The sequence below is a fragment of the Lethenteron reissneri genome, chromosome 58 (genome assembly GCF_015708825.2).
Source record: "Lethenteron reissneri isolate LAM-NWPU_2019-01 chromosome 58, ASM1570882v1, whole genome shotgun sequence".
In the NCBI taxonomy this organism is placed as follows: domain Eukaryota; kingdom Metazoa; phylum Chordata; class Hyperoartia; order Petromyzontiformes; family Petromyzontidae; genus Lethenteron; species Lethenteron reissneri.
Genome location: NC_083836.1, coordinates 9974552 through 9997789, shown reverse-complemented (window position 1 = coordinate 9997789; position 23238 = coordinate 9974552). Strand labels below are relative to the sequence as shown.

At 56.4% G+C, this 23238-nt stretch overlaps 1 protein-coding gene across 1 annotated transcript in view; it reads left to right on the top strand.

Annotated features, from left to right (window-relative positions):
- Positions 1 to 485: 485 nt before the first annotated feature.
- Positions 486 to 23238, top strand: part of LOC133357586 (ankyrin repeat and MYND domain-containing protein 1-like) — a 31199-nt gene continuing 8446 nt past the window's right edge. The window contains 18 exon segments of the mRNA XM_061575582.1: positions 486 to 781; positions 3272 to 3547; positions 5428 to 5574; positions 11043 to 11255; positions 11257 to 11307; positions 11513 to 11653; positions 11655 to 11855; positions 13055 to 13208; positions 15326 to 15419; positions 15986 to 16193; positions 16961 to 17077; positions 18188 to 18421; positions 18844 to 19250; positions 19734 to 19908; positions 20217 to 20360; positions 21322 to 21471; positions 22229 to 22336; positions 22451 to 22585. Coding sequence (XP_061431566.1) covers positions 3275 to 3547; positions 5428 to 5574; positions 11043 to 11255; positions 11257 to 11307; positions 11513 to 11653; positions 11655 to 11855; positions 13055 to 13208; positions 15326 to 15419; positions 15986 to 16193; positions 16961 to 17077; positions 18188 to 18421; positions 18844 to 19250; positions 19734 to 19908; positions 20217 to 20360; positions 21322 to 21471; positions 22229 to 22336; positions 22451 to 22585 — 2952 coding nt within the window. The 5' untranslated portion in view covers positions 486 to 781; positions 3272 to 3274.

Sequence of the window (23238 nt, the reverse complement as noted above, 5' to 3'; positions counted from 1 at the left end):
ATGTCTGTTTAGCTATTCGTATATGAGCATAAATTTGCTGTTTTTATTGAAAATCCAATATTTGATATCTCAAAAACCTGATGTGATAGACAACAACTCATGCAAGATTTGGAATCAGCACCCCAAAATTACCTTAAAACCATTGGAATACCTTCTGCCGGAAAAAGTGTGTTGACCAGTGTTATCTATCAACGATTCTCTCTCGATGTTTATCTATCGATGTCCCCGCCCGCCCGACTCAACTCTGTGCATCACGCGGCTGCTGCTGCTGTTACCAGGCGCCGGACTGCACCATTCACGCGGCTCGGCACGAGGGGGGGGGGGTCGACGACGTCTCGTTTCACGGCTCACGTCCGGGTGAGACCACCCCCATCACACTCCGCACGCAGCGGTGGTCACCCCCAGTGGGTGAGACCACCCCCATCACACTCCGCACGCAGTGGTGGTCGCGTCCAATGGGACGCGAGTTTCTCGCTGAAGTTGTCAGTAACTAGGAGCGCCACGCTCCCACGCCGCTGTCACCACCACCATCACCACCACCATCATCATCATCACCACCATCACCTCCATCATCACCACCACCATCATCATCACCATCATCACCACCATCATTCTCGTCAGGACCTTGTTCGCTCCACCGCTGGATAAAGACGCCTCTCCCTCCACGCCGCCGCCGTCTCTCACGACCCCTGCGATGGTCTTCATCTCAGCCCGACCCCTCGCTGCCCACAGTGCCCAGCCACACGAGATGTGATGGCATCGTCCGCTACATCTCTCCTCGGTGCTCAGCGGCGGCGGCGGTGGTGGTGGTGGTGATGGTGGTGGTTATGGTGGTGGTGGTGATGGTGGTGGTGATGGTGGTGGTGGTGATGGTGGTGGTAATGGTGGTGATGGTGATGGTAGTGATGGTGGTGGTGATGGTGGTGGTAGTGATGGTGGTGATGGTGGTGGTGATGGTGGTGGTGATGGTGGTGATGGTGGTGGTGATGGTGGTGGTAGTGATGGTGGTGATGGTGGTGGTGATGGTGGTGATGGTGATGGTGGTGGTGATGGTGGTGGTAGTGATGGTGGTGATGGTGGTGATGGTGATGGTGGTGGTTATGGTGGTGGTTATGGTGGTGGTAGTGGTGGTGATGGTGGTGGTGGTGATGGTGGTGGTGATGATGGTGGTGGTGGTGATGGTGGTGATGGTGGTGGTGGTGATGGTGGTGGTGGTGATGGTGGTGATGGTGGTGATGGTGATGGTGGTGATGGTGGTGGTGGTGATGGTGGTGGTGATGATGTTGGTGGTGATGGTGTTGGTGGTGATGGTGGTGGTGGTGATGGTGGTGATGGTGGTGGTGGTGATGGTGGTGGTGGTGATGGTGGTGATGGTGGTGGTGATGGTGGTGGTGATGGTGGTGGTGATGGTGATGGTGGTGATGGTGGTGATGGTGGTGATGGTGGTGGTGGTGAACTGAGTCGACTCGCAGGTCGGAGTTAGAATCTCGCGCGTTTCATCCATGTGGCTGCCGCTCCGTTATTAGTCTCAACCTCGCCTGGTCTACAGGAGGTCGTGGGTTCGATCCTGACCCTGACGCCTGCTGCTGTGTGTGTGGAGTTTGCGGCGTCTCTCTCACCATCATCACGGTGGCTAGGAGATGTTAACTACCTCGCCTGGTGTGCAGGAGGTCGTGGGTTCGATCCTGACCCTGACGCCTGCTGCTGTGTGCGTGGAGTTTGCGTGTCTCTCACTCTCATCATCATCACGGTGGCTAGGAGATGTTAACTACCTCGCCTGGTGTGCAGGAGGTCGTGGGTTCGATCCTGACCCTGACGCCTGCTGCTGTGTGTGTGGAGTTTGCGGCGTCTCTCTCCCCGCGGTCGCGTGGGTTTCTCGCGTGGTTCGAACATCGTCGTCGTCGTGTGTCTGGGCGCCACGCGTGACTGCCCAAGCAACGTCCAACGTTTCGGGTGGTGTCACCACCCGGCGTGCGGTCTCCAATCCGCGTGTCGCCTCTCTCCTCCTCCTCCTCGCCGTCTTCCCTTCCTCCCGTTCGCGTTTCTTCTCGTTCGCGAGCGCCGCTCTGGACTTGTGCGTCTACTGCGCGAGATGAGTTTTGGCCCGTTGCTATCGCCACGGTTTAACCTGAACATGCCGTCTATAGATATGCATGATGATGATGATGTACATGTGTGTGTGTGTAAACATTAAAATAACAAGAAACATCGAGCACGTCGTAAACACTCCGCCCCTGACTTCATTCCTTGAAGGGGAGGAATGGAAACTCCTGCTTCTGGACAGGCGATTGAGTGGATAACAACTTCTACAATTGCACCTTCGATATGTTGCCACTAATCGATGCGAAAGGAAAAAGATCACAAAAAAATAACGCTCCGAGTGAACGGTTATTTTTCATGACCTTAGTATGCTGGGCGCTGTCATAGGAATGTGGAATGGACAATTCAGGTTGATGTCAGTCTCGCCACACGACGCCGATGTTGGCTCTCCCCGCAAAGTGATAGTCTATTTATCGACCTGCGTGATTGTGACTGACCCCGTCGACCCCAGTGCAACTCCGTCATCGTAATCAATGGGGGCAGACTCGGCACATTGTTCTCACAGCCACTGGTGTTACACCCGTGACTTTACAACAATGTGGTACCCACTTTATCGACCTCTCCGGGATTATGACTGTGATGGTGGGGTCAGGCGATTCAATTCCAGAATCGGAACCTTTATTTAGACTGGAGGAATCCGATGAGCTATGAAGGTATTTTTCACGCATGTACAGTTGATTCACAGATCTCCAATTGATTCACAGATGTCCAGTTGATTCACAGATGTCCAATTGATTCACAAATGTCTACAGATTCCGATCTGGAGTCGACTCAGATCATCGTCAGCATCACCACCATATCCGTCGTCGTCGTCACCACCTCCACCATTGTCCACTGTTCACTCCCCACAAAGTGGTACTCGGTGGCCCAGTAAACATTCCAACGTTCGGCTAACGTTCGTTGACAATCCGGCCATCGTGGAAGAGTAGGCCAAATACCCCTCTGTATGGGCTCTCTAGAGCTCCCTCTAGCGAAGGCCCTTCTGCCAGCAGGGGCGTGAGCGAGCAGTTGCAGGCTGCAACTTTACCGCCACCACGACCACCGTCATCACCGTGGCCCACCTCCCCGTTGACCGAAGAGCTCGATGAACGCCCGAGACAGCGGTGAGCTTGAACCCGCTCTAACCCCTCTCTCTTGTCACCCTCCTGAACCTTTGTGCCCCCCCGGCCAGAAGATGCTGACCGCACGATCGCTCGTCACGATGGAGAAGCGCCCGAGACAAAGTTTATCGGGCCCTGAGTTGGGGCCCACGCGCAGCCTGCCCGTGGCGGCGCCCGGGCCGAGACTGCTGCCGGCCGACGACGGCGATGGCATTGCCGGCGACGGTGACGACGGTGACGACGGTGGCCATGCGTTTGGCCGCGATGTTGACGGCGCCCGGTACAGCGGGCAGACCCTGCGCGGGCTGAGGCACGGACGAGGCAGGCTCGCGTGGCGAGATGGGCAGGTGAGCGAGCGAGCGAGCGAGCATTGTTTGTAAACTAAAACTAAACAACTTTTAATTTTAATTCACCAGATGTAAGGCCCCCACTGAGTCGCTACAGTGGCTTTTTTTCAGAAGCGACCTGCCCATCGCAAACGAAAGGTTGACAGAAGTGGATTGTCGCGTGGAAATTTATAGCGGCGGCCAAAATACTATAAACGTGTGACGTTGATTCTAAATGTGGAGGGATAAACGGGAGGACCTGGAGAAGAATCCACGCAACCACGGGGAGAGAGAAAGACGTAACTCCAAATACACAGCAGGCGTCAGTCTCGGGATCGAACCCACGACCTCCTGTAGATCAGGCAAGGTAGTTAACATCTCCTAGCCACCGTGGCGGGTCCAGCGGAAGTGTAGCGGGTGAGCGCTACGCTGCACTACGAACCCCGGCGGCCCGAGTTCGATTCTTGCTCACGGCCAACACCGGCGACGATTATCTGAACCGGTCCAGGGCCCCTCCTAGGTAGACTCAGCCTCAAATGAGTACCTGGTGCGCTGTGTGTAAACATCGCCACTGGGGGAGAAAAAGGGCGTGGTGCTGGCCACCCCTCCCGTGTGCCGTGCCCACCTTCATAGGAGCTCGCTAACAGCACTTTCCCCAACAGTCTGTTGCAGGGGGGGGGGGTGCAGGCAGGGGGATCTTTGTCTTGCAATTGCTGCAACTTATCGATACAAATGTAGTAGCTACATGTGTAGTAGCTACATGTGTAGTAGCTACATGTGTAGTAGCTACTACATGTGTAGTAGCTACGGGCCCCACACTTTCAAGGGCCCCACGCTAAATGCTTTCAAGCTATCAATTCTGGTTCAGTGATTCTGCACTTGCTCTATTACTATAGTACTATACCGCCTTCAACTTTTATGAACGACTGGGTGGTTAAGGTTAGCGATTTCTCGTATTATCTGGCTGTATAGCAAAATACAATTACTTTACTATGCAAGTCAAAAATTTGTGTTTTAATATTTTTGTGTTTTTATTTAATGTAGGGCCTCTTTACAACATATGCTACAAGCCCCGCACTAACTTGATCCGGCACTGGGCTTGGCCACGGCCTCTGGCACGTCTCGGTCATGCCAATGTAAAACTTAAGTCCGGGTCGATAGCAAACAACTCCACTATGTTCTTATGTTAACAGCTAAGGCACACTGAGCGATGTGGTCGCTCTTTTTCAGAAGCCAGCTGGCCATTGACAACGACAGCTCGACGGAAGTGGCTTAGCACGTGGAAATGTACAGCAGCCAAATACTCCTAAGTACATGTTTATACGTGTGGAGGGTAAAAACCCGAGGACCCGGAGAAAAATCCACACGACCACAGGGAGAGAGACACGAAAACTCCAAATAAACAGCAGGAGTCCTGTATACCAGGCGAGGGAGTTGACATATCCAAGCCACCGTGATGATTATGAGAGAGAGAGAGAAAGAGACACGCAAATTCCAAATATACAGCAGGAGTCAGGGTCGGGATCGAACCCATGACCTCCTGCGTACCGGGCAAGGGAGTTGACATCTCCGAGCCACGGCTGCGCACCCCAGGCGAGCGAGAGGAGCGAGAGGAATCTTGATTTGAAGCTTTCGTGACTGGAGGAATCCATACTCTTTGGTTCTTTCGGTAAAGTCACCTACGTAAAGTCACCTACGTGACTTTACCGAAAGAACCAAAGAGTATGGATTCCTGCAGTCACGAAAGCTTCAAATCAAGATTGAACCGCCTCTACGGGGAGGGTTTCCACACAACTATGAGATCTTTTAACAGACTGCGAGACAAAAAGATCCTACGTGACTTTACCGAAAGAACCAAAGAGTAAGGAGCGAGAGGCTTTTGGGGTCCCGTGTCGTTGCAGTTGTACGTGGGCGAGTTTTTCCGCGACCGCTGCCATGGGCTGGGCGAGCACCTGTGGCCTGATGGGTCGCAGTTCCTCGGGCGCTTCTACCTCGGCAGGAGGGAGGGCTACGGCTCGTTCACGTTCCCGGACGGGAGCACTTTCCAGGTGACAGCCACTCTCCCCCCCTCTCTCTCTTCTGTCTCTTCTCTCTCCCTCCTCTCTCTCCCATCTCTCCCCCCCCCCTATCTCTCTTCTGTCTCTTCTCTCTCCCCCCTCTCCACCCTCTCTCTTTTTTTTTTACGATCAGTGGAAACAAGAAGATGCTCGATGTATTCGGCACTTTGTTTCGTTCATCATTTCGTAATTTTTTTTTTTTAAACGGGGCTTTATGTTGCCCTCGCTCGCTCGCTCGCTCGCTCGCTCTCTCTCTCGCTCATTCTCTCGCTCCTTTTCTCGTGCTCACTCTCTCGTTATGTACGCCGCCCCCCTCGCAGTCCGACGGCCTCCGACGGGTAGCTCTCTCTCCTCTCTCTCCCATCTCTCTCCCATCTCTCTCCCCTCTCTCTCGCTTTTTACGATCAAAGGAAACAAGAAGATGCTCGGTTTAGTCGGCACTTTGTCGTTACTTTGCTTTATGTGCTCCCCCCCCCCCCCTTTTTAAATGAAATATTTTCCATGTTTTACATTTTGAAACAAAATCAATCTGTGCTACTTTCTTCGTAGACATAAACACCAACACGACGAAGCACGCTCTGCTCCTCCTTACCCCTACCCTCTCTCTCTACCCCTCTCTCTCTACCCCCTCTCTCTCTACCCCCTCTCTCTCTACCCCCTCTCTCTCTACCCCCTCTCTCTCTACCCCCTCTCTCTCTACCCCCTCTCTCTCTACCCCCTCTCTCTCTACCCCCTCTCTTCACGTTCCTGGATGGGAGCACCTTCCAGGTGTCAGCCACTCGCCCCCCCCCTCCCTCTCCCCTCTCCTCTCTTTATCCCCTCCCTCTCTCTCGACCAAGTATGCTGCCAGTTTAATTTGTTTGCTTTCTGTGTTTAGTTTGTGTTGTGTGTCCCCCTCGCAACCTCCGATTAGCACGGTTGGCCACGTACGGTGCGAACGAAGTTCAACATAGTACATACGTACGGTACAGCGCGTACATAACCTCCCCCCCCACCACCATCCCCTCGTCATTAGTTCACGAAACCTGTGAACTCGTTCGTATCGACCCGAACTTGACCCACGCCTTCGTTTAGACGTTGGCTCACCTGGCATCTAGGGGGCCACGTGCTCAGCAACCGGTGATGACAGAAGGGAGAGAGGGAGAGAGGTAGAGGGAGGTAGAGGGAGCGCCACCACCACCACCGCCCTCTATTCTCCAAACACTTTTGTGTCGGGAGCGGAACGTCCTTTGTTGACACGAGGCTCCGGGCTGACGCACGCGCTCGGCGGTGATGGTTGTGGGGTGGTTTTCGCGGGGAGCGGTAGCGTAACGATTAGCCGCGTTACACTTACGAACCCGGAGATTGTGATGGTGTGGGTCGTAATGATCATGATGCTGGTGATAATAGTGGTGATGGTTGTGATGGTGTTGGTGCTGGTGATGGCGGTGCTGGTTGTGATGGCGGTGCTGCTGGTAGTGATGGTGCTGGTGGTGGTGATGGTGGTGCTGGTGATGATAGTGGTGGTGGTGGTGGTGGTGCTGGTGGTGGTATTGTGGCTGTTATTGCGCTGCACTACGATCCCGACTACGACCCGAGTTCGTATTCCCCTGCGCTCAACCAAACAGCAGTGACATCGATAATACCGCTGTGTAGCAAAACAACATTTTGTTCCTGGGTAGTAAGTGTTATTTCCTAATTGCTTATGCCTCAAAAGTACAGAAAATGGCTATTATTCCCCACAAACTTTTCTTTTGTGACCAGGACAGTGATATTTTAAATGTACCTATTTTCGAGAACATTCCAGATAGATTCAGTGCTGAGTAAACCTGGAGTAACTTCTAGAACATTCTAGAACTTTCCAGTAATATAAATAGCAATATACATACAGGGGCCTTAAGCCCACCAGTTCAGTTTAGTTCCAGCTGCCAAAGTGGATACATATCTGCATTTTTCTGAGATGGCATCAAGAGGCTGCAAGCATCCGGCAGACGCATTTTGCTATGTCTGCGGCCAATTTATCAAGACAAGAGCGAAAATGTACTCTGTGGAAGCAGCTGCTAAGATGTGAGAGGCCTACAAGGAATATTTCGGCATGCCTGTCAGGGATCAAGACAAACCCTGGGCACCTCATTTCACCTGCGAGCAATGCAAAACAACTCTGGAAGGTAAGATGGACAATTGTTGCTAGGAAAAAAAATTTGTAATAAAAAAAGAGAAAATTGTGAAAGTTTTTAATTTTAAAATGTTTTTCAATTTTCAATTTTATTGAAAGAAGTAATATTTAAAAATACTTTTTTTTTAAACACGCTTTAATTAAATGTACCGGACTAGTAATGGCAGAACTCCACGACTCCAGGAAGTCGCCCCGAAGCTTGCCACAACGTAAGGGTCCGTGGTGATTTACAGCGAACGTGAGTTGAACGTGGACAATTAGACCCAAGCCGAAACATAACATAAAAAGTGAATGTTTAAAAATACTTTTACAAAATTTTTGATAGAATATAGCATTGTCATCAGTATGACATAAGTATATCAAATTTGCAGTCGATACCACATTGGGAAGTGGGTTAAAATTGAGTTACAAGATTTGAGGACACGAAAACGACAACAACAGACAGAGTGAGTTAAATAAAAGTGTGTTTAAAGATATCATATATAAAAAATGTTGCGAGAATCTCTTACACATTAGTCATGGGTGAAATAAATGTATGTTTGTAGGATAGTACAGAGGGGGAAATAGAGCTATGAAAAAAAGCAAAGTTTGTGGGGAGTAATAGCAATTTTCTATACTATTTAGGCCAGGGGTCGGCAACCAAAATAACAAGAAGAGCCATTTCTTTCCAATTCGGTACAAAATTCAGTATTTCAAGAGCCGCAATGCATCTGAGTACATACTGTACATACGTACATATCGTCAAGAAGCAGCCCGTGAAGAGCCGCATGCGGCTCCGGAGCCGTAGGTTGCCGACCCCTGATTTAGGCAAAGCGATTACGAAATAACACTACCCAGGAACAAAAATTGTGTTACATCGTGTTATCTCAAGCGGTATTGTGGGGCTCCCCTAGGTCGACTCGGCCTCACACAAGTACCTGATTGCGCTGTGTGTAGTCAACATCACCACTTTGGGGAGACAAAGGCGGCCGGGCGTGGTGCTAGTCACCCACTGCTTTGTGTGCCGCAGTGCCGGCCTTCATAGGTGCTGCTCGCTAACAGCACTTGCCCCAACAGTCTGTTAAGGCTATAAGGGGGATCTTTGTCTTTGTGTGCATATGTCTGTGTACAGTATGTATATGTTAGCGTGTGTGTTAGTGGGGGGGGGGGGGTAGTGGTTAGCAGCTGCGTTACGAGCTCGGCCACCCGAGTTCAATTCCCGCTCACGGCCACCACCAGTGGCGAACGATTGTCTGAACCGGTCCTGGGCCTCTCCTAGGTCGACCCAGCCTCAAATGAGTAACTGGTGCGGTGTGTAAAAACATTTCCACTGGGGAGACAAAGACGGCCGGGCGTGGCGCTGGCCACCCACCCCCTTGTGTGCCACAATGCCGGTAGCCTCCATTGGTGCTGCTCGCTAACAGCACTTGCCCCGACAGTCTGTTAAGGCTATACGAGGTGGGAGTGCGTCTTTGTCTTTGTGGCGGGATGTTTGGTGTGCGCGTCGCTGGGGTTTAGCGTTGCCCCGCTGCCGGAGTGAAAGGGCGCGCGTGCGTGCCGAGACAAACATTGCCCCAATGTGATGATGATGACGATGATGGCGATGAACGCGCCACGGCTGCCCTCCCCTGGCCCCCGTGTTGCGTTCGTGCTGGGTGATAGACAAGCTCAGACTCGCCCTCCGTAGTAAACTAAACCAAAAAAAACTAAACAACAATTTGTTTGATTAAAATGGGGCCTTTTTTGCCAGTAGCAAAGTATGAAAACATAAGAATAGGTTTTACTCTTTATGGAAATAAAACGGGTGTTAAAATGTTCAAACACCAAAGATAAACCTCGCAATAAAGGTGTTTGGGTTAGATCGCGTAAGAATAAATGTGTCGATGTAACTACTTCAGCCCACCGGTGTGTTGAGTGAATCCAGCGAAACTTCGCACTCAGATTGTAAATGTTGTGGATTCACTCTCCAACACACCGGTGGGCTGGAGTAGTCACTGTTCGGCGGGTTTTTTACGTGTCCAATCCCTTACTAATTGGCCGTGTCGGGTGGTGGAGGGTTACGACAAATTTATAAATAACGCGATCTAAGCCAAAAACCTTTATTATTAATAATATTGGTCGTGAAAGCCTTCGTGTTAAACCAAATATAAACCTTTTGCAAGGAATCATGAACAGTACAAAGACAATGCACTATCAGAACACTTGAAGCTCGGTGTGAGCAGCTACATCATATGTACTTGTGGCATTGTGTTTGTGCTGTTCCCCTGTTGGTGTTCTCTGGTCTGACACTGGTGGTGAGGCTGGGCCCACACCGTCCCACGGCAGCAGCCACACAGCGCCATCACGCGCGAGGCGTCTTGAGTGATGGTACCTCCGTGTTTCGCCATGAGAAGCCAGAACTAACAACCCCGCGGTGGCCCAATTGGGACACAAAGAGGTCGCCAGCGATCAGTCGAAACCGCAAACGATAATCCCGCGTTATTCAAGGGTCTCCCGTACAGGTTTCCCTCGGTCTTACAAAAGGGACACTATTCTTCAAAATACACGGCGTGAAAGAACATTTCGTAAATCGTAAATGGCTTTTCCAACTCATTTAATACTTACAACTTTGGGATGTGTTTCAGACAAGTCATTTTCGACTCCTAACCTAGAAATATACACCCATATCACTTATCACTATATAATAATAATAATAAAGAACGTAAACGTTCAAACGACTGAATTAATAATTTGTAACTAATGTAATTCACCTTTTCGGGGGACTCGCCAATAAGACCTTGCCGCGTGTTGCACTGGCGAGGCGATGGTGGAGGCGTTGCCGTTGCACCGCAGGGCCACCGTGACGCTGTCGCTGATCACGACGCAGCCTCCCGCGTGGCTTCCCGCTTGACGATCTCGCGGCGCGTGGTGAACGCAAAAAAATCCGTTAACGCGGAGATTCGATTTCGTTCATCGAAAAGCGTCCACGATTTGTCAATTGCGTTCACGCGAAATGTCGTAGGCCGAACGTGCCGTAGATCGAGGGATTCCCTGAAGTCGTCGTAAATCTAGGGACGGCTGCGACTCGGCACGTCTGGTGTTGGCGCGAGTTTTCGTTCGGCGCCCGCCAATCGTCACGGAGGAAGGCGCCACGAGGTTTCGCAATACGGCGGCTATTCTGCCACCGCTGCCACCGCTACCGCTGCGGCTACGTGCCCGATCCCAATTGAGTCACTTGTGGGTAATATTTCTAACCATGGGTGGTTAGCTAACAGCACTTGCCCCCAACCGCCTCTATTGGGCGGATTATTTTACTTTGCGCCGTTTGCTGTGGTGCCTCTTGCAGGGTTTGTACGCGAGCGACCGGCGTTTTGGACCAGGCGTTCGGAGTTACGGGGACGGGCGTCAGGACGTGGGGATCTGGCTGGGGGAGAGGCTCATCAAGCTGTGCGTTCACCTGGCGAACATCGCTCCCGCGATCTGGCCCCCGGAGGAAGTGACATCACCAGCGGGCGCCAACACGCGGGAAGTGACATCGCACGCGGCCAAACGGGAAGTGAGGCCAGGCCGGGGACGTGCCACCGAACGCCGAAATCTCCAACACACAACCGGTGTGTGCCGAACTCGTCACTAATTGGCCGTGTCGGGCGGTGGCGGGTTTAACGACGCATTTGTACATTTACTCGATCTAACCCAAGTAAAAACCTCGATTGTGGAGGTCTACCTCGTTGGTGGCCTCAGCACGGTCACCAGCGACTGCACAAGAAAAACCACCGTCACATATCAATTTGATTCTGCACTTAATCTAAATTCCAGCTCTGGGACGATGCAGGCGTCGGCAGGCCGGGCGCGCGAGAGGCGTCGTCGCCGCCGCGCGGCGCCGACGCATCCGGAGGGATGGCCTCCGCGACCGTCGCTGTCTGCAGAAGAGAGCTTCGTAGCTTGCCGGATCTCTCCAGGGGTGGACGAAGATTCGGACGATTCCTACGACTCCGCGGACGCGTCAACCGCGGGCCGCCCAACGGCGGACGACGGGGCCCGGCGCGACGACGGGGCCCGGCGCGATGATCGCCGCCGCGGGGACGGGGGAGTGGCACGCTCGGCGGGCACCGTGCGGAGCGGCGGCGGTGATGGGTTCGACGAAGCGCTGATGAAGCAGGTATAGACGAAGCAGAGGGCCACGGTGGCTAGGAGACGTTAACTCCCTCGCCTGGTGTGCAGGAGGTCATGGGGTAGATATTGACCCTGACGCCTGCTGCTGTATATTTGGAGTTTGCGTGTCTTCCTCTCATCATCATTTTCACGGTGGCTAGGAGACGTTAACTCCCTCGCCTGGTGTGAAGGAAGTCGTGGGCTCGATCCCGACCCCTGACGCCTGCTGTTTTATTTGCAGTTTGCGGTGTCTCTCTCTCGCGCTCTCCCCGTGGTTGCGTGGAATTTTCTCCGGGTCCTCCGGTTTTTCCCCTCTACACTTAGAATCAACACCACGCGGCGTTTAGAGCAATTGGCTGCTGTAAATGTCCGCACGACGATGAGGCTGCTGGAGGTTCCCCACGTGACGGCCACTTTGTTGAGCGATCATTTGTGATAGCCACGACGTCGCTGCTGATAAAGAGCTATGTAGCTCAGTGGGCCTTACCTGGTTTAAATAAAATAAAAATACATACAGTTAAAAAATAGTTGCGATTGCTGCATCACCCTGCAGCCGTGTAAGTATAAGCGCGTTACACGAAATTATACGTTAAGGCGCAGCGGCGTTCACGCAAAAAAACGCATCTGGGAACGCTGTCCAGTTTCCGCGTGGAGGCACGGGAAAACAGAATACCGCCGGAAACCTGCACTGTCAGCAACTGCCCAAGCTCTGTGATCCTATAATTGGGATGTTTGGCAGCTCCCAAAATCTGTTGCTACGCTCATGACAATGCAACACATGGTGCGTGTGACGAACTGTTTACGTGTCGGCCACAGACGTCTGTGGGCTGGGAGTTGTGCGGCACACAGTGATCTCTGCGTGATCCATCAACCCCAAATCCAAACCGCCGGCTTGCGCGTGTGTGCCACCACCACCTCTCCTGATGGTGGTGGTGGGGTGTGGTGGCGTAACGGTCAGCGCGCTGCACCACGAACCCGGCAACCCGGTTCGATTCCCGCTCACGGTCACCAACACCGTTGAACCGGTCCTGGGCCTCCCCTAGGTCGACTTAGCCTCGAATGAGTACCTGGTGCGGTGTGCAAACATCTGCGCTGGAGAGACAAAGGCGGGCCTTCGCAGGTGCCGCTCACTAACGGCGCTCGCCCCGGCGGTCTGCCGAGGCTACTACGGGGGGGGACCCCTTTTGTGTTTCGTCACCCGCGCAGGTGCAGAGCGAACCGCTGGGCTACCGCTTCCAGGAGCTGGCGCTGCACGACGGCGTGGTGCTGCCGCCCGGCATGGAGCGCTACTCCACCGACGCGCAGCACCTGCCGCTCACCGCCAGCTACCTCGCCGCGTGTGACGCGCCGTTCTTCAAAGGTGCGAACGGGCGTCTTCCACTTCCGACTCAACATCTCCTCGCCACCACGGTGGCGAGGAGATGTTGATTCCCTCACCTGGTATACAGGAGGTCGTGGGTTCGATCCCGACCCTGGCGCCTGCTGTATATTTGGAGTCTGCGTGTCTCTCTCTCATCAACATCATCACTGTGGCTAGGAGATGTTGACTCCCTCACCTGGTATGCAGGAGGTCGTGGGTTCGATCCCGACCCTGACGCCTGCTGTATATTTGGAGTCTGCGTGTCTCTCTCTCTCATCAACATCATCACTGTGGCTAAGAGATGTTGACTCCCTCACCTGGTATACAGGAGGTCGTGGGTTCGATCCCGACCCTGACGCCTGCTGTATATTTGGAGTCTGCGTGTCTCTCTCTCTCATCAACATCATCACTGTGGCTAAGAGATGTTGACTCCCTCACCTGGTATACAGGAGGTCGTGGGTTCGATCCCGACCCTGACGCCTGCTGTATATTTGGAGTCTGCGTGTCTCTCTCTCTCATCAACATCATCACTGTGGCTAGGAGATGTTGACTCCCTCACCTGGTATGCAGGAGGTCGTGGGTTCGATCCCGACCCTGGGGTCACGTGGATTTTTCTCCAGGTCCTCCAGGTTTTTCCCTCCACATTTAGAATCGGCATCATGCGGTTCACAGTATTTGGCTGTTGCTATACATGTCCACGTGATGATGATGATGATCAGCCGCTTCGTTGAGATATCATTTGTGATGGCCGGGTCGCTTCTGAGATAGAGCTGCACAGCAGCTCCGTGTGGCCTTGCCTGCTGAAATAAAAATAACAACTCACTCGTAGACTTCTCCTTTGCACGGTGTTTCGGCGTTTCTGTTGCCCAATACGGTCACGATTTGGCTCGCGTCGGAGTCGCGACGACGCCACCACACAAAGAATCCCTTCGGAAATCTCGCACGGGGGGTGGTGCGACCCTGCACGCGTGCTTAGAGAAGGACCTGCAGAAGTGGGTATCGCAGAGCTACGTCCGAGATGCCTCCTCCTTCTCCTCCTTCTTCTCCTCCTGCTGCTTTTCATTCCCCTCCTCCTTCTAATCCTCCTTCTGCTCATTCTTCTTCTTCAAGCGACCTCTGGCCCGCGTGCGGTAGCAGTGGTCAGCACTGCCCCTCACTCGCCCGGCGCGTGCGAGAGCGTGGCTCGTCGCGTGACGCTCACACCCGACGCTTCAATTCCCAGAGCTGGAATTTAGATGACGTTAAGTGCAGAATGAAATTGATATGTGGCGGTGTTGTTGTTGTGTGGTCGTTGGTGACCGAGCTGAGGACACCAATGAGGTAGACCTCCACAATAGAGGTTTTTGTTGGGTGAGATCGCGTGAATATAAATGTGTCGTTAAACCCGCCACCACCTGACACAGCCAATTAGCAAGTTTGTGTCAAAACGTGCCAATTAGTGGCTAGTTCAGCACTCACCGGTTGTGTGTTGGCGAGTAGACCCACAACAACATTTACCATTCGAGTACCGTGACATTTCGCCAGCAATTACAAGCAGCATCATCAGGCTACAGACAGAGTTGTGGATAAATCCTCCTGTTTCGGTCTTTAATAGAGGTGGAGGTGAATGTATCCAGATAAATTACAATGGATTATTGGTTGGGTTATTCACAGTTAATCAACATACATTATGTATGTACATAATATTACGTATATAACGCGTGTACATTCTTCCGTTTTTGGGCCCCAGAAATCGGTAGACTTGAGAGCGTGGTCGTTGCTGTCGAGAAATAACCACGATGCAATGCGGCAGACCCCACGCGCTGGGCACTGTGGTCGAGACAGATGCGTGGGCAACCTCTACGAAAGATCGCGAATCACCCAAAATCTATTACTGGACAAACGTAAAAAGCGCAAACGCCATCGCACGCGACATAATTGCCCCGCCGAGCTCCCCGAACGAACGCACGCGAATCAAAACGAACGCCGCATCGCACTGGCTCAGCGGGCGGTTCACCTGTCGGGGGCGGACGCGCGACGTCGCGTCGTCCGCACGTCTGACCCGCGACCCGCGACCCCCCCCCCACCCCAGTGGATCAACTGCCGGTCGGATCCCCCCCCCCCCCCTGTCGCCGCAGCTCGGGAGGCGGCCGGGCTCCACGCGGGCAGCTGCTGGCGGGACCGCCACCTCCCGGTCCGGGCGTGGCTGAGGACGCACGCACGGGCACACGGGTAACACGCACGCACGCGAGCGTCCCTCCTGCCGCCCCCACCCCCCCCACCACCCACCCCCCCCCCACCCCCCACACCCCCCACCCCCCCGCCCGCCCGCCCACGGTGGCAGCTGGGCTGGGGGGAACGGCGGAGCCCGGAAGCCGTTGAATCGGTTCGTGTGAATCGGATTCCTTGCCGTACGGAGTTTCTACGTTTTTCTCCCCACCCACCTACCTACCCACCGCTACTCTGCACGGGGTTTTCTCCAGGCTCGCCACTTTCCACTCATAGCTAAAACAACCCCCGCAGTGCGAGTGGCATTGGGGTCAAAATTACATCCCGACGCTGGAAATCACTCGGTTTGGATCACACGGCAGCAGCGGCGGCGGCATCGCCCCCTGCTGTGAACAGCTGGCAGGACCCTCCTGAAAAGGAGTCATGAGACTCGGTGAGGTTCTCCTGGGTGAACACGCGGATCAATAATAAATCATGCTAATTGTTGCATCGTGAGAGGTGGCGGCCTTCATCCAGCAGTGGATAGACCGCGGCGGCGACGGTGACGACGCCGAGCTCTGTCGCCGCAGGGAGGAGCGCTGCGCGCTCGATTGCCGTGCGCGCGACATCTTGGAGGGCCGCCGCGTGGGGTTCGGCCCACGGGGCCCCCTGGAGGAGGCCTCGGAGCGCCTGCTGGCGGCGGCCGCCAGGGGCGACGGCGTCCGAGCCCTCGGCCCGCCGCTCACCCACCCCGACGTCGCGGACGCACGCGGCCGCACCGCGCTGCACGCCGCTGCGGTGAGAGGGCCGCGCCGCAGCTGGGCGATTGGTTGCGTGCAACTCGGTTGCGTGCGACTCAGTTGTGCGCAACTTAACCGCTAAAAGCCTCGTCACCGCACTTGAGCAATCGGTTCCACGCAAACGAGTCGCTGACGCAGGGTCCACCAACTTGGTTGCATGCAGAATCTCAAAAGCCGGGTCCCCACGCCTCAGCAATCGCTTGAACAGAGTCATATTGGCGATGGGATAATGTGGTGCGGGAGGATGTGGAGCTGAGTGGATGTGCCGATGACGTTCAGAGTCGGCCGCTGTGGAGGAGGTTCGTGAAGGACGCTACTGGGGAGTCGGAGGCAGTCATCCTCCAGCAACAACGGAGGGCGGAGGAGCGATGCACCTCCGAATGGCACGGTTGACTACTTACTGTGCGAAAGAAGTTCAACATGGATACATAGATACGAGCGGAGGGCCGGCAGATAAAACGTAGCAAGGTGGCACAACAGGGGGCAAAGTGGGTGCATCTGCCAGTCATCTCAGTGAGTTAAATGATAACACCTGGGTTTGTGCCATAACCTCCTCCTGCACCTAGCCTGGCACAGCAGGCAACCCGATAGCACCTTGGGTGCCGTGACCTCCTGCCAGCGAGCCTTGCTTGGACACTTCCCGCGATGGCCTTTTAGTGGACCTAGCTTGGTACGTACAAGCGCCGTGGTGAATGACCGCAGCTGTCGCGCTTCAGGTGCGTGTGGCGTGCCGTTGTGCTGATGCGGTGCTGCCCCCGTGTGCAGGTGAATTGCCAGGAAGACACAATTCACCTGCTGCTGGACTGGGGCGCCGATGTGAACGCGTTGACGGACGATGGAATTTCTCCTCTGCTCGCTTGCCTCATGCTGTACTATGCACAGGTAGGAGACTCGCGTGTGTGTGTGTGTAGCGCTACGAACCAGGAGACCCGAGTCCAGTTCCTGCTCACGGCCAACACCAATGACAATTATCTGAACCGGTCCTGGGCCTCCCCTAGGTCGACTCAGCCTCAAATAAGCACCTAGTGCAGTGTGTAAACACCGCCACTCGAGAGACAAAGGCTGCTGGGCATGGTGCTGGCCGCCCATGCCCTTGTGTGCTGTTTTGACCTTAACAGGTGCTCGCTAACAGCACTTGCCCCAACAGTCTGTTCAGGATGTACAGGTGATCTTTGTGTTTGTGAGTGGCAGCACTGAATTAGCTAAATAAATACATCTGTAGTGACTGACTCAGAGACACTGAGAGTAGGAGGCACTCTATTTATTAACAGCCTTCACAGTCCACACAGAGTGACTACGGCTCCCAGTCAGGACACAGCTGGCAGGCTGCCTGGCTGACGACGCCGAGCAGGTGAAGACGCAGACGGAGACTCCAGCAGCACGACGAGGGGATCCCACTCCAAGCGACAGCCCCGAGATCCCGCCCAGGGTCCACTTTTATCCTCCCGGCGTGGCCTCGCTCCGCCCCGGCCACGCCCCCTTTCTAGAACCTACTAGCGGGTTCCCGGGCTTCCCTCACGTGCCCCTCCTGTAACCTTTCCTCTACATCCCTCTGTCTGGTCTATCACGTGACAGTCAGGGCTGCTGCAGCTGCAGATCCCCTTCCCTGCCAGCAATAAGCGCTATGCTGCTAAGTGATCGATTCTTTGTCACTACACATCCATCCAGTTGCATGACTATTGAGTGTGCAGGTTACATAGAGACCCAAAGAGACCCACGTAGCTACTTTGAATTTATTTTGTTATTCAGAATCTTAATTTGGACTGGAAGAATCCGATGAGCTATGAAGCGCTCTTTCACAGATGTCCAGTAGAGGCGGGTCAGCCCTGTAGGGATGGGTTAGCCAATAGGTACGGGTCAGCCCTGTAGGGGCAAAAACAACAACCACAAAAATAATAACAACCGCACAGCGCTCAGAGATGGGTTTGACTCAGCTCCGCGTTGGTACGCCGCCGGGACGTCACCGCCCGCGTCCCCGCGGTGTCTTTCCAGGAGCCACCGGCCCAGGGAGCAATCGGCGGTCGCCCGGAGACGCCGGAGGCCGAAGGTGCCGCGGTGTCTCGGTGGGACGGGACCCCCCCAACCGAGAGCGGCCGCCGGTGGCACCCCACCCGGGTATCCCCGTCGGACAGCGGCGTCGACGTGAGGGACCGCGCGTCGGCGTTGTGCGAGGAGCCGCCACGACGTGGCCGCAGCGGCCGCTGCCATCGGCCAACTGCTGCGTCGGTAAAGAAGCACGCACACGGTGCCGCGTGTGGAGCTGGGATGTGATTGGTCGTTAAAAAATACGCAACGCCACGCCCGAGTGTGGAGCTGGGATGTGATTGGTCATTTAAAGAAATGTGACGTCAGCGTGTGGAGCTGCGATATTTAATCTGTGTGGGATAGAGTGTTTCCCCCTCGCACGCGTGGCTTTTCTCTGGTTTCCTTCCACGTGTAAACATTCATTAATTCGTCGACTATCACTCATCGCTCCGGCCACTCTCACACGCCGTCGGTCCATCTCCCTCATGGTTTCCTCTGCTACCCCACACCCGCCGAACTCATTACCCAGCCCACCGCTGCTCCATGGCCTCCCGGTCTCGCCGCTCGCTCCTCCGCGCGCCGCGCGCCACCTAAACGCGCGCCACTCGCCGTCCCCACCCGAGCGCGGGCCAGGCAAGGCCACGGCGATGGCCCCGTCGGCGGAGGGACGACCGCTTGACCCCGAGCGCTCGGGATGGACCGGTCGCGGGCCCTCGGGCGCACGCAGCGAGGAGGAGGAGGAGGAGGGACGTTCTACGAGCTCCGAGTTCCGCTCCACCGCTACGCTGCGCGCGTTCGCCATCGCCGTCTCCGACAAGGAACTGGAGCTGAGTGCCGAGGCCCTGAGCAGGCTCCGCCGTGACGAGGGGGCGGCTCGTGACGGCGACGGCGAAAACGGCGGCGGCGGCGGTGGGCGCGGTGGTGAGAATCGCGGCGGTGGCGGCGGCTGCTGCAGCGATGGAGGAGGAGCAGACGAGGAGGAGGAGGAGGGCGAAGGAAGGGCAAGGAAGCTGGCCACCCTCAAACACAAGTGAGTGTCGCAGACGAGTCTCTCAGTCTCTCTGGACGATGACGGCGGAGACGACAAGACAGTCGCCAGAGAAAAGAGTGCGGCAAGCTGAAGATCTATACGAGTGGTGACGACGACGACGATGATGCTCAGGGTGGTGGGGACGACGGTGGTGATGACGATCCGCACAGGAGGTGATTTGTGGAAGGTTGAAGATCAGACCTCCCGGTCATGGTGTGCGCGGGTAGCGTGCGCACAGGCGACCCAACTCGAGAGTCGAGAAGCGGAGAGCGGTGGGCAGCAGGGGGGAAGTAGGGGGGGGCAGGGGGGGCACTCACCCACTCAGTAACCCACCCATCTACACACTCGCCCACTCATTCATCCACTCACCCACTCATTCACCCACGCATTCATCCACTCATTCGTCCACTCACCCACTCATTCACCGACTCACCCACCTGCTCACCCGTGGCTCGCTCCCCCCCGCCTCTCTCCCCCGTGCAGGCGGCGCCGCCTCTGGGCCACGGCGCTGCTGCTGCTGGAGCGCGGCGCCGACCCCGGCGCGGGCGGCGGGGACCGCGCGCCGTGCCTCCTGCTAGCGGTGAGCGCCGGGGACGCCCGCGCCCTGCGCCTGCTGCTGGAGCGTGGGGCGCCGCCTGACCAGCGCCTGCCACCCGAGGTAGCCGCGTCGCCCACGCAGCACCCCCCGGTGACACCGACGCGGAGAGAGCGTTGTTTTATCCGTTGCCAGCCGTGTCTGGGTTTTCGTGGCTCGACGACGACGTCGGTGGTGAGCGTCACCGTGACGACGACGACGTTAGGGGTGAGTGTCGCCGTGACGACGACGACGTTGGTGGTGAGCGTCGCCGTGACGACGACGACGTTGGTGGTGAGCGTCACCGTGACGACGATGATGATGATGTTGTGAGCGTCACCGTGACGACGATGATGATGATGATGTTGTGAGCGATGGCGACGCGGGTGCAGATGGGAGGTGTCCCCGCCCTGCTGGTGGCCGCTGGCACGCCGGGGCCGCGCGGGGTCAAGATGGTCTCTCTGCTGCTGCACGCGGCGGCCGACCCGGACGTGCGTGCGCCCCACACGGAGGCCTCCTTCTTCCCTCCCGACCAGGTCAGGGGCCTGGGTTCGAGCTGGCGCCGTGGCGCCAGCAGGGCAGTGCCGCCGATCCCCACACCACGTGCTTGTCTGTTGTCATTGTCTTAACTCTTGTTGTTTACCCAGATCACGCTTGCAAATGAGACTCCTCTCTCCTCATTCGTTCACTCACCCATTCACTCACCCATTCACTCACCAATTCACCCACTCGCCCACATGCCAACTCACCCATTCACTCACCAATTCACCCACTCACCCATTCACTCACCCATTCACTCACCAATTCACCCACCAATTCACCCACTCGCCCACACGTCCACATGCCAACTCACCCATTCACTCACCAATTCACCCACTCACCCATTCATCCATCCACCCGCTCGCCCACTTGCCAATTCACCCACTTGCTCATTGACCCATTCATCCACTCGCCCACTCATCCACTCACCCACTCACACACTCGCCCACTCACACACTCATGCACTCCCCCACTCACCCATCATCAACTCGCCCACTCGCCCATTCACCCACTCATCCACTCGCCCACTCGCCCATCCACCCACTCGCCCATTCAACCACTCGCCCATTCACCCACTCACCCACTCGCCGATTCACCCACTCACCCACTCGCCCATTCACCCACTCGCCCATTCACCCACTCACCCACTCGTCCATTCACCCACTCATCCACTCGTCCATTCACCCACTCGTCCATTCACCCACTCGCCCATTCACCCACTCACCCACTCGCCGATTCACCCACTCGCCCATTCACCCACTCGCCCACTCACCCACTCGCCGATTCACCCACTCATCCACTCGCCCACTCGCCCATTCACCCACTCACCCACTCATCCACTCGCCCACTCGCCCATTCACCCCCTCGCCCACTCACCCACTCGCCCACTCACCCACTCGCCCATTCACCCATTCACCCACTCGCCCACGCGTGCCCGCGTGGCGGCGCCGTGCGCAGGGTGCGGACCACGCGGTGTGTGGCATGGCGAGGAGCGACGCTGCCCAGGCAGGGGTCCCTGCCCAGCTCCACGGCCGCCCCCAGCAGCCCGCTGCAGCGGGGGGACTCACAGCCCTGCACGTGGCTTGCCAGCGCTCCGACAACCCGCAGGTGCGCTGAGCGTGTGAATGTCAGTGTCAAGTCAACGTGTGTGTGAGTGTGTAAGCGCACGTGTGTGTGAGTGTCAGTGCACGTGTGTGTGTGAGTGCGAGTGTGTGTGAGTGGGTGTGTGCGAGTGTGTGTGCACGTGTGTGTGTGAGTGCGTGTGTGTGTGAGTGGGTGTATGTGTGCACGTGTGTGTGTGAGTGTGTGTGCACGTGTGTGTGAGTGTCAGTGCACGTGTGTGTGTGAGTGCGAGTGTGTGTGCAGTGTGTGTGCACGTGTGCGTGTGTGTGCACGTGTGCGTGTGCACGTGTGTGTGTGAGTGCACGTGTGTGTGAGTGTGTGTGCACGTGTGTGTGAGTGGGTGTGTGTGTGAGTGGGCGTGGTGAATCTGAGTTTGTGTGAGAGTGGGTGTGTGTGTGAGTGGGTGTGTGCGTGTGTGTGTGTGTGTGTGCGTTTAGTGTAGCGGCGACCCGAGTTTGATTCCCGCTCACACCCAACACCAGTGAAGATTTTCTGAACCGGTCCATGGGTCTCCCCGAGGTCGACTCGGCCTCAAATGAGTACCTGGTGCGGTGGTGTAAACATCACCACCGGGGAGACAAAGGCGGCCGGGCGTGGTGCTGGCTACCCACCTCCTCGTGTGCCATACCATTCATAGGTGCTCGCCAACAGCACTTGCCCAACAGTCTGTTGAAGCTGTACTGGGGCTCTTCGTCTTTGGTGTCCGTGAGATGGTGACGATGGCGCCGCCGCGGGTGTGCAGTGCGTGCAGGCCGTGGTGCGCCTGCTGCTGCGTCACGGCGCCAGCGTGGACCCGCTGTGGGCCGGCCACTCGCCGCTGTCCCTGGCGGTCGCCTGCGGGAACCTCCCGGTGAGTTCCCCCCGCGGCTCGCCAACCCTCGTCGGTGCCGGCCTGGCGGCGCTCGCCCCGCGGACGCCGCGCGGGCGGCGGGCTCGAGCTTTGTCTCTGTGCCGGCGGGCGCAGGCGGTGGAGGAGCTGCTGAGCGCCGGCGCCGACCCGGACCTCGCGCTGCCGCGCGGCGTCGGCAACGCGCTCTGCGCCGCCGCCAACCCCGGCTACTCCCACGGGGGCCTCGAGGCGGCGTCGCTCCTCGCGCTCGTGAGAGACCCGCACGGCCGTCGAGACGCTCGCGTTACGCCCGCCGCACCTGGAGGCGTCGCTGCCCCGACGGGGGCGTCGCTGCCCTGGGAGCCTGCCCGGTCGGGCCCGGCGCTCGCACGCCCGTCCGGGCGCCGTCCCGGATCCACGGCGGTAGCTGCCACCGCTCGCTCTGCGTTACCGGTAGCCCCGTGACACGGTTACGCGCCGGCAACCTGTCACGCGGTCACCGCTGAGCGAACCCGAGCATCGACCCCCGTTGGCCTTGCGAGACGAGGCCACATCCCAGGCGCTCGGAGTGCAGCCGATGGCACAAGCTGGCGACGCTCTCTAGCCCGAGGGCGGGCGTCGTGGCCGCCACCCCCTGGCTTGCCCCGGGCACGGCAGTGCAGCAAGTGGGTTCGATCCGTACGGGGATCGAGCAGTCACCCCCCTCCCTCTTGCTTCCCTTGCGGCCTGTGGGTTTTCTCCGGTCACAGTCAGGCCAAACATCCCAATGTAGAACCGCAGAGCTTGGGAAATTGTTGGTAGCGCCGGTTCTGGCCGCCTTCCTGGATTCCTGCAGCCGAAGTAAAAATTCCGACTGCCGCGGCGTTCTGAGCCACGACCTCAGCGCGCCCTTGTGTATAGCAGTGTAGTGTATAGTGTATAGT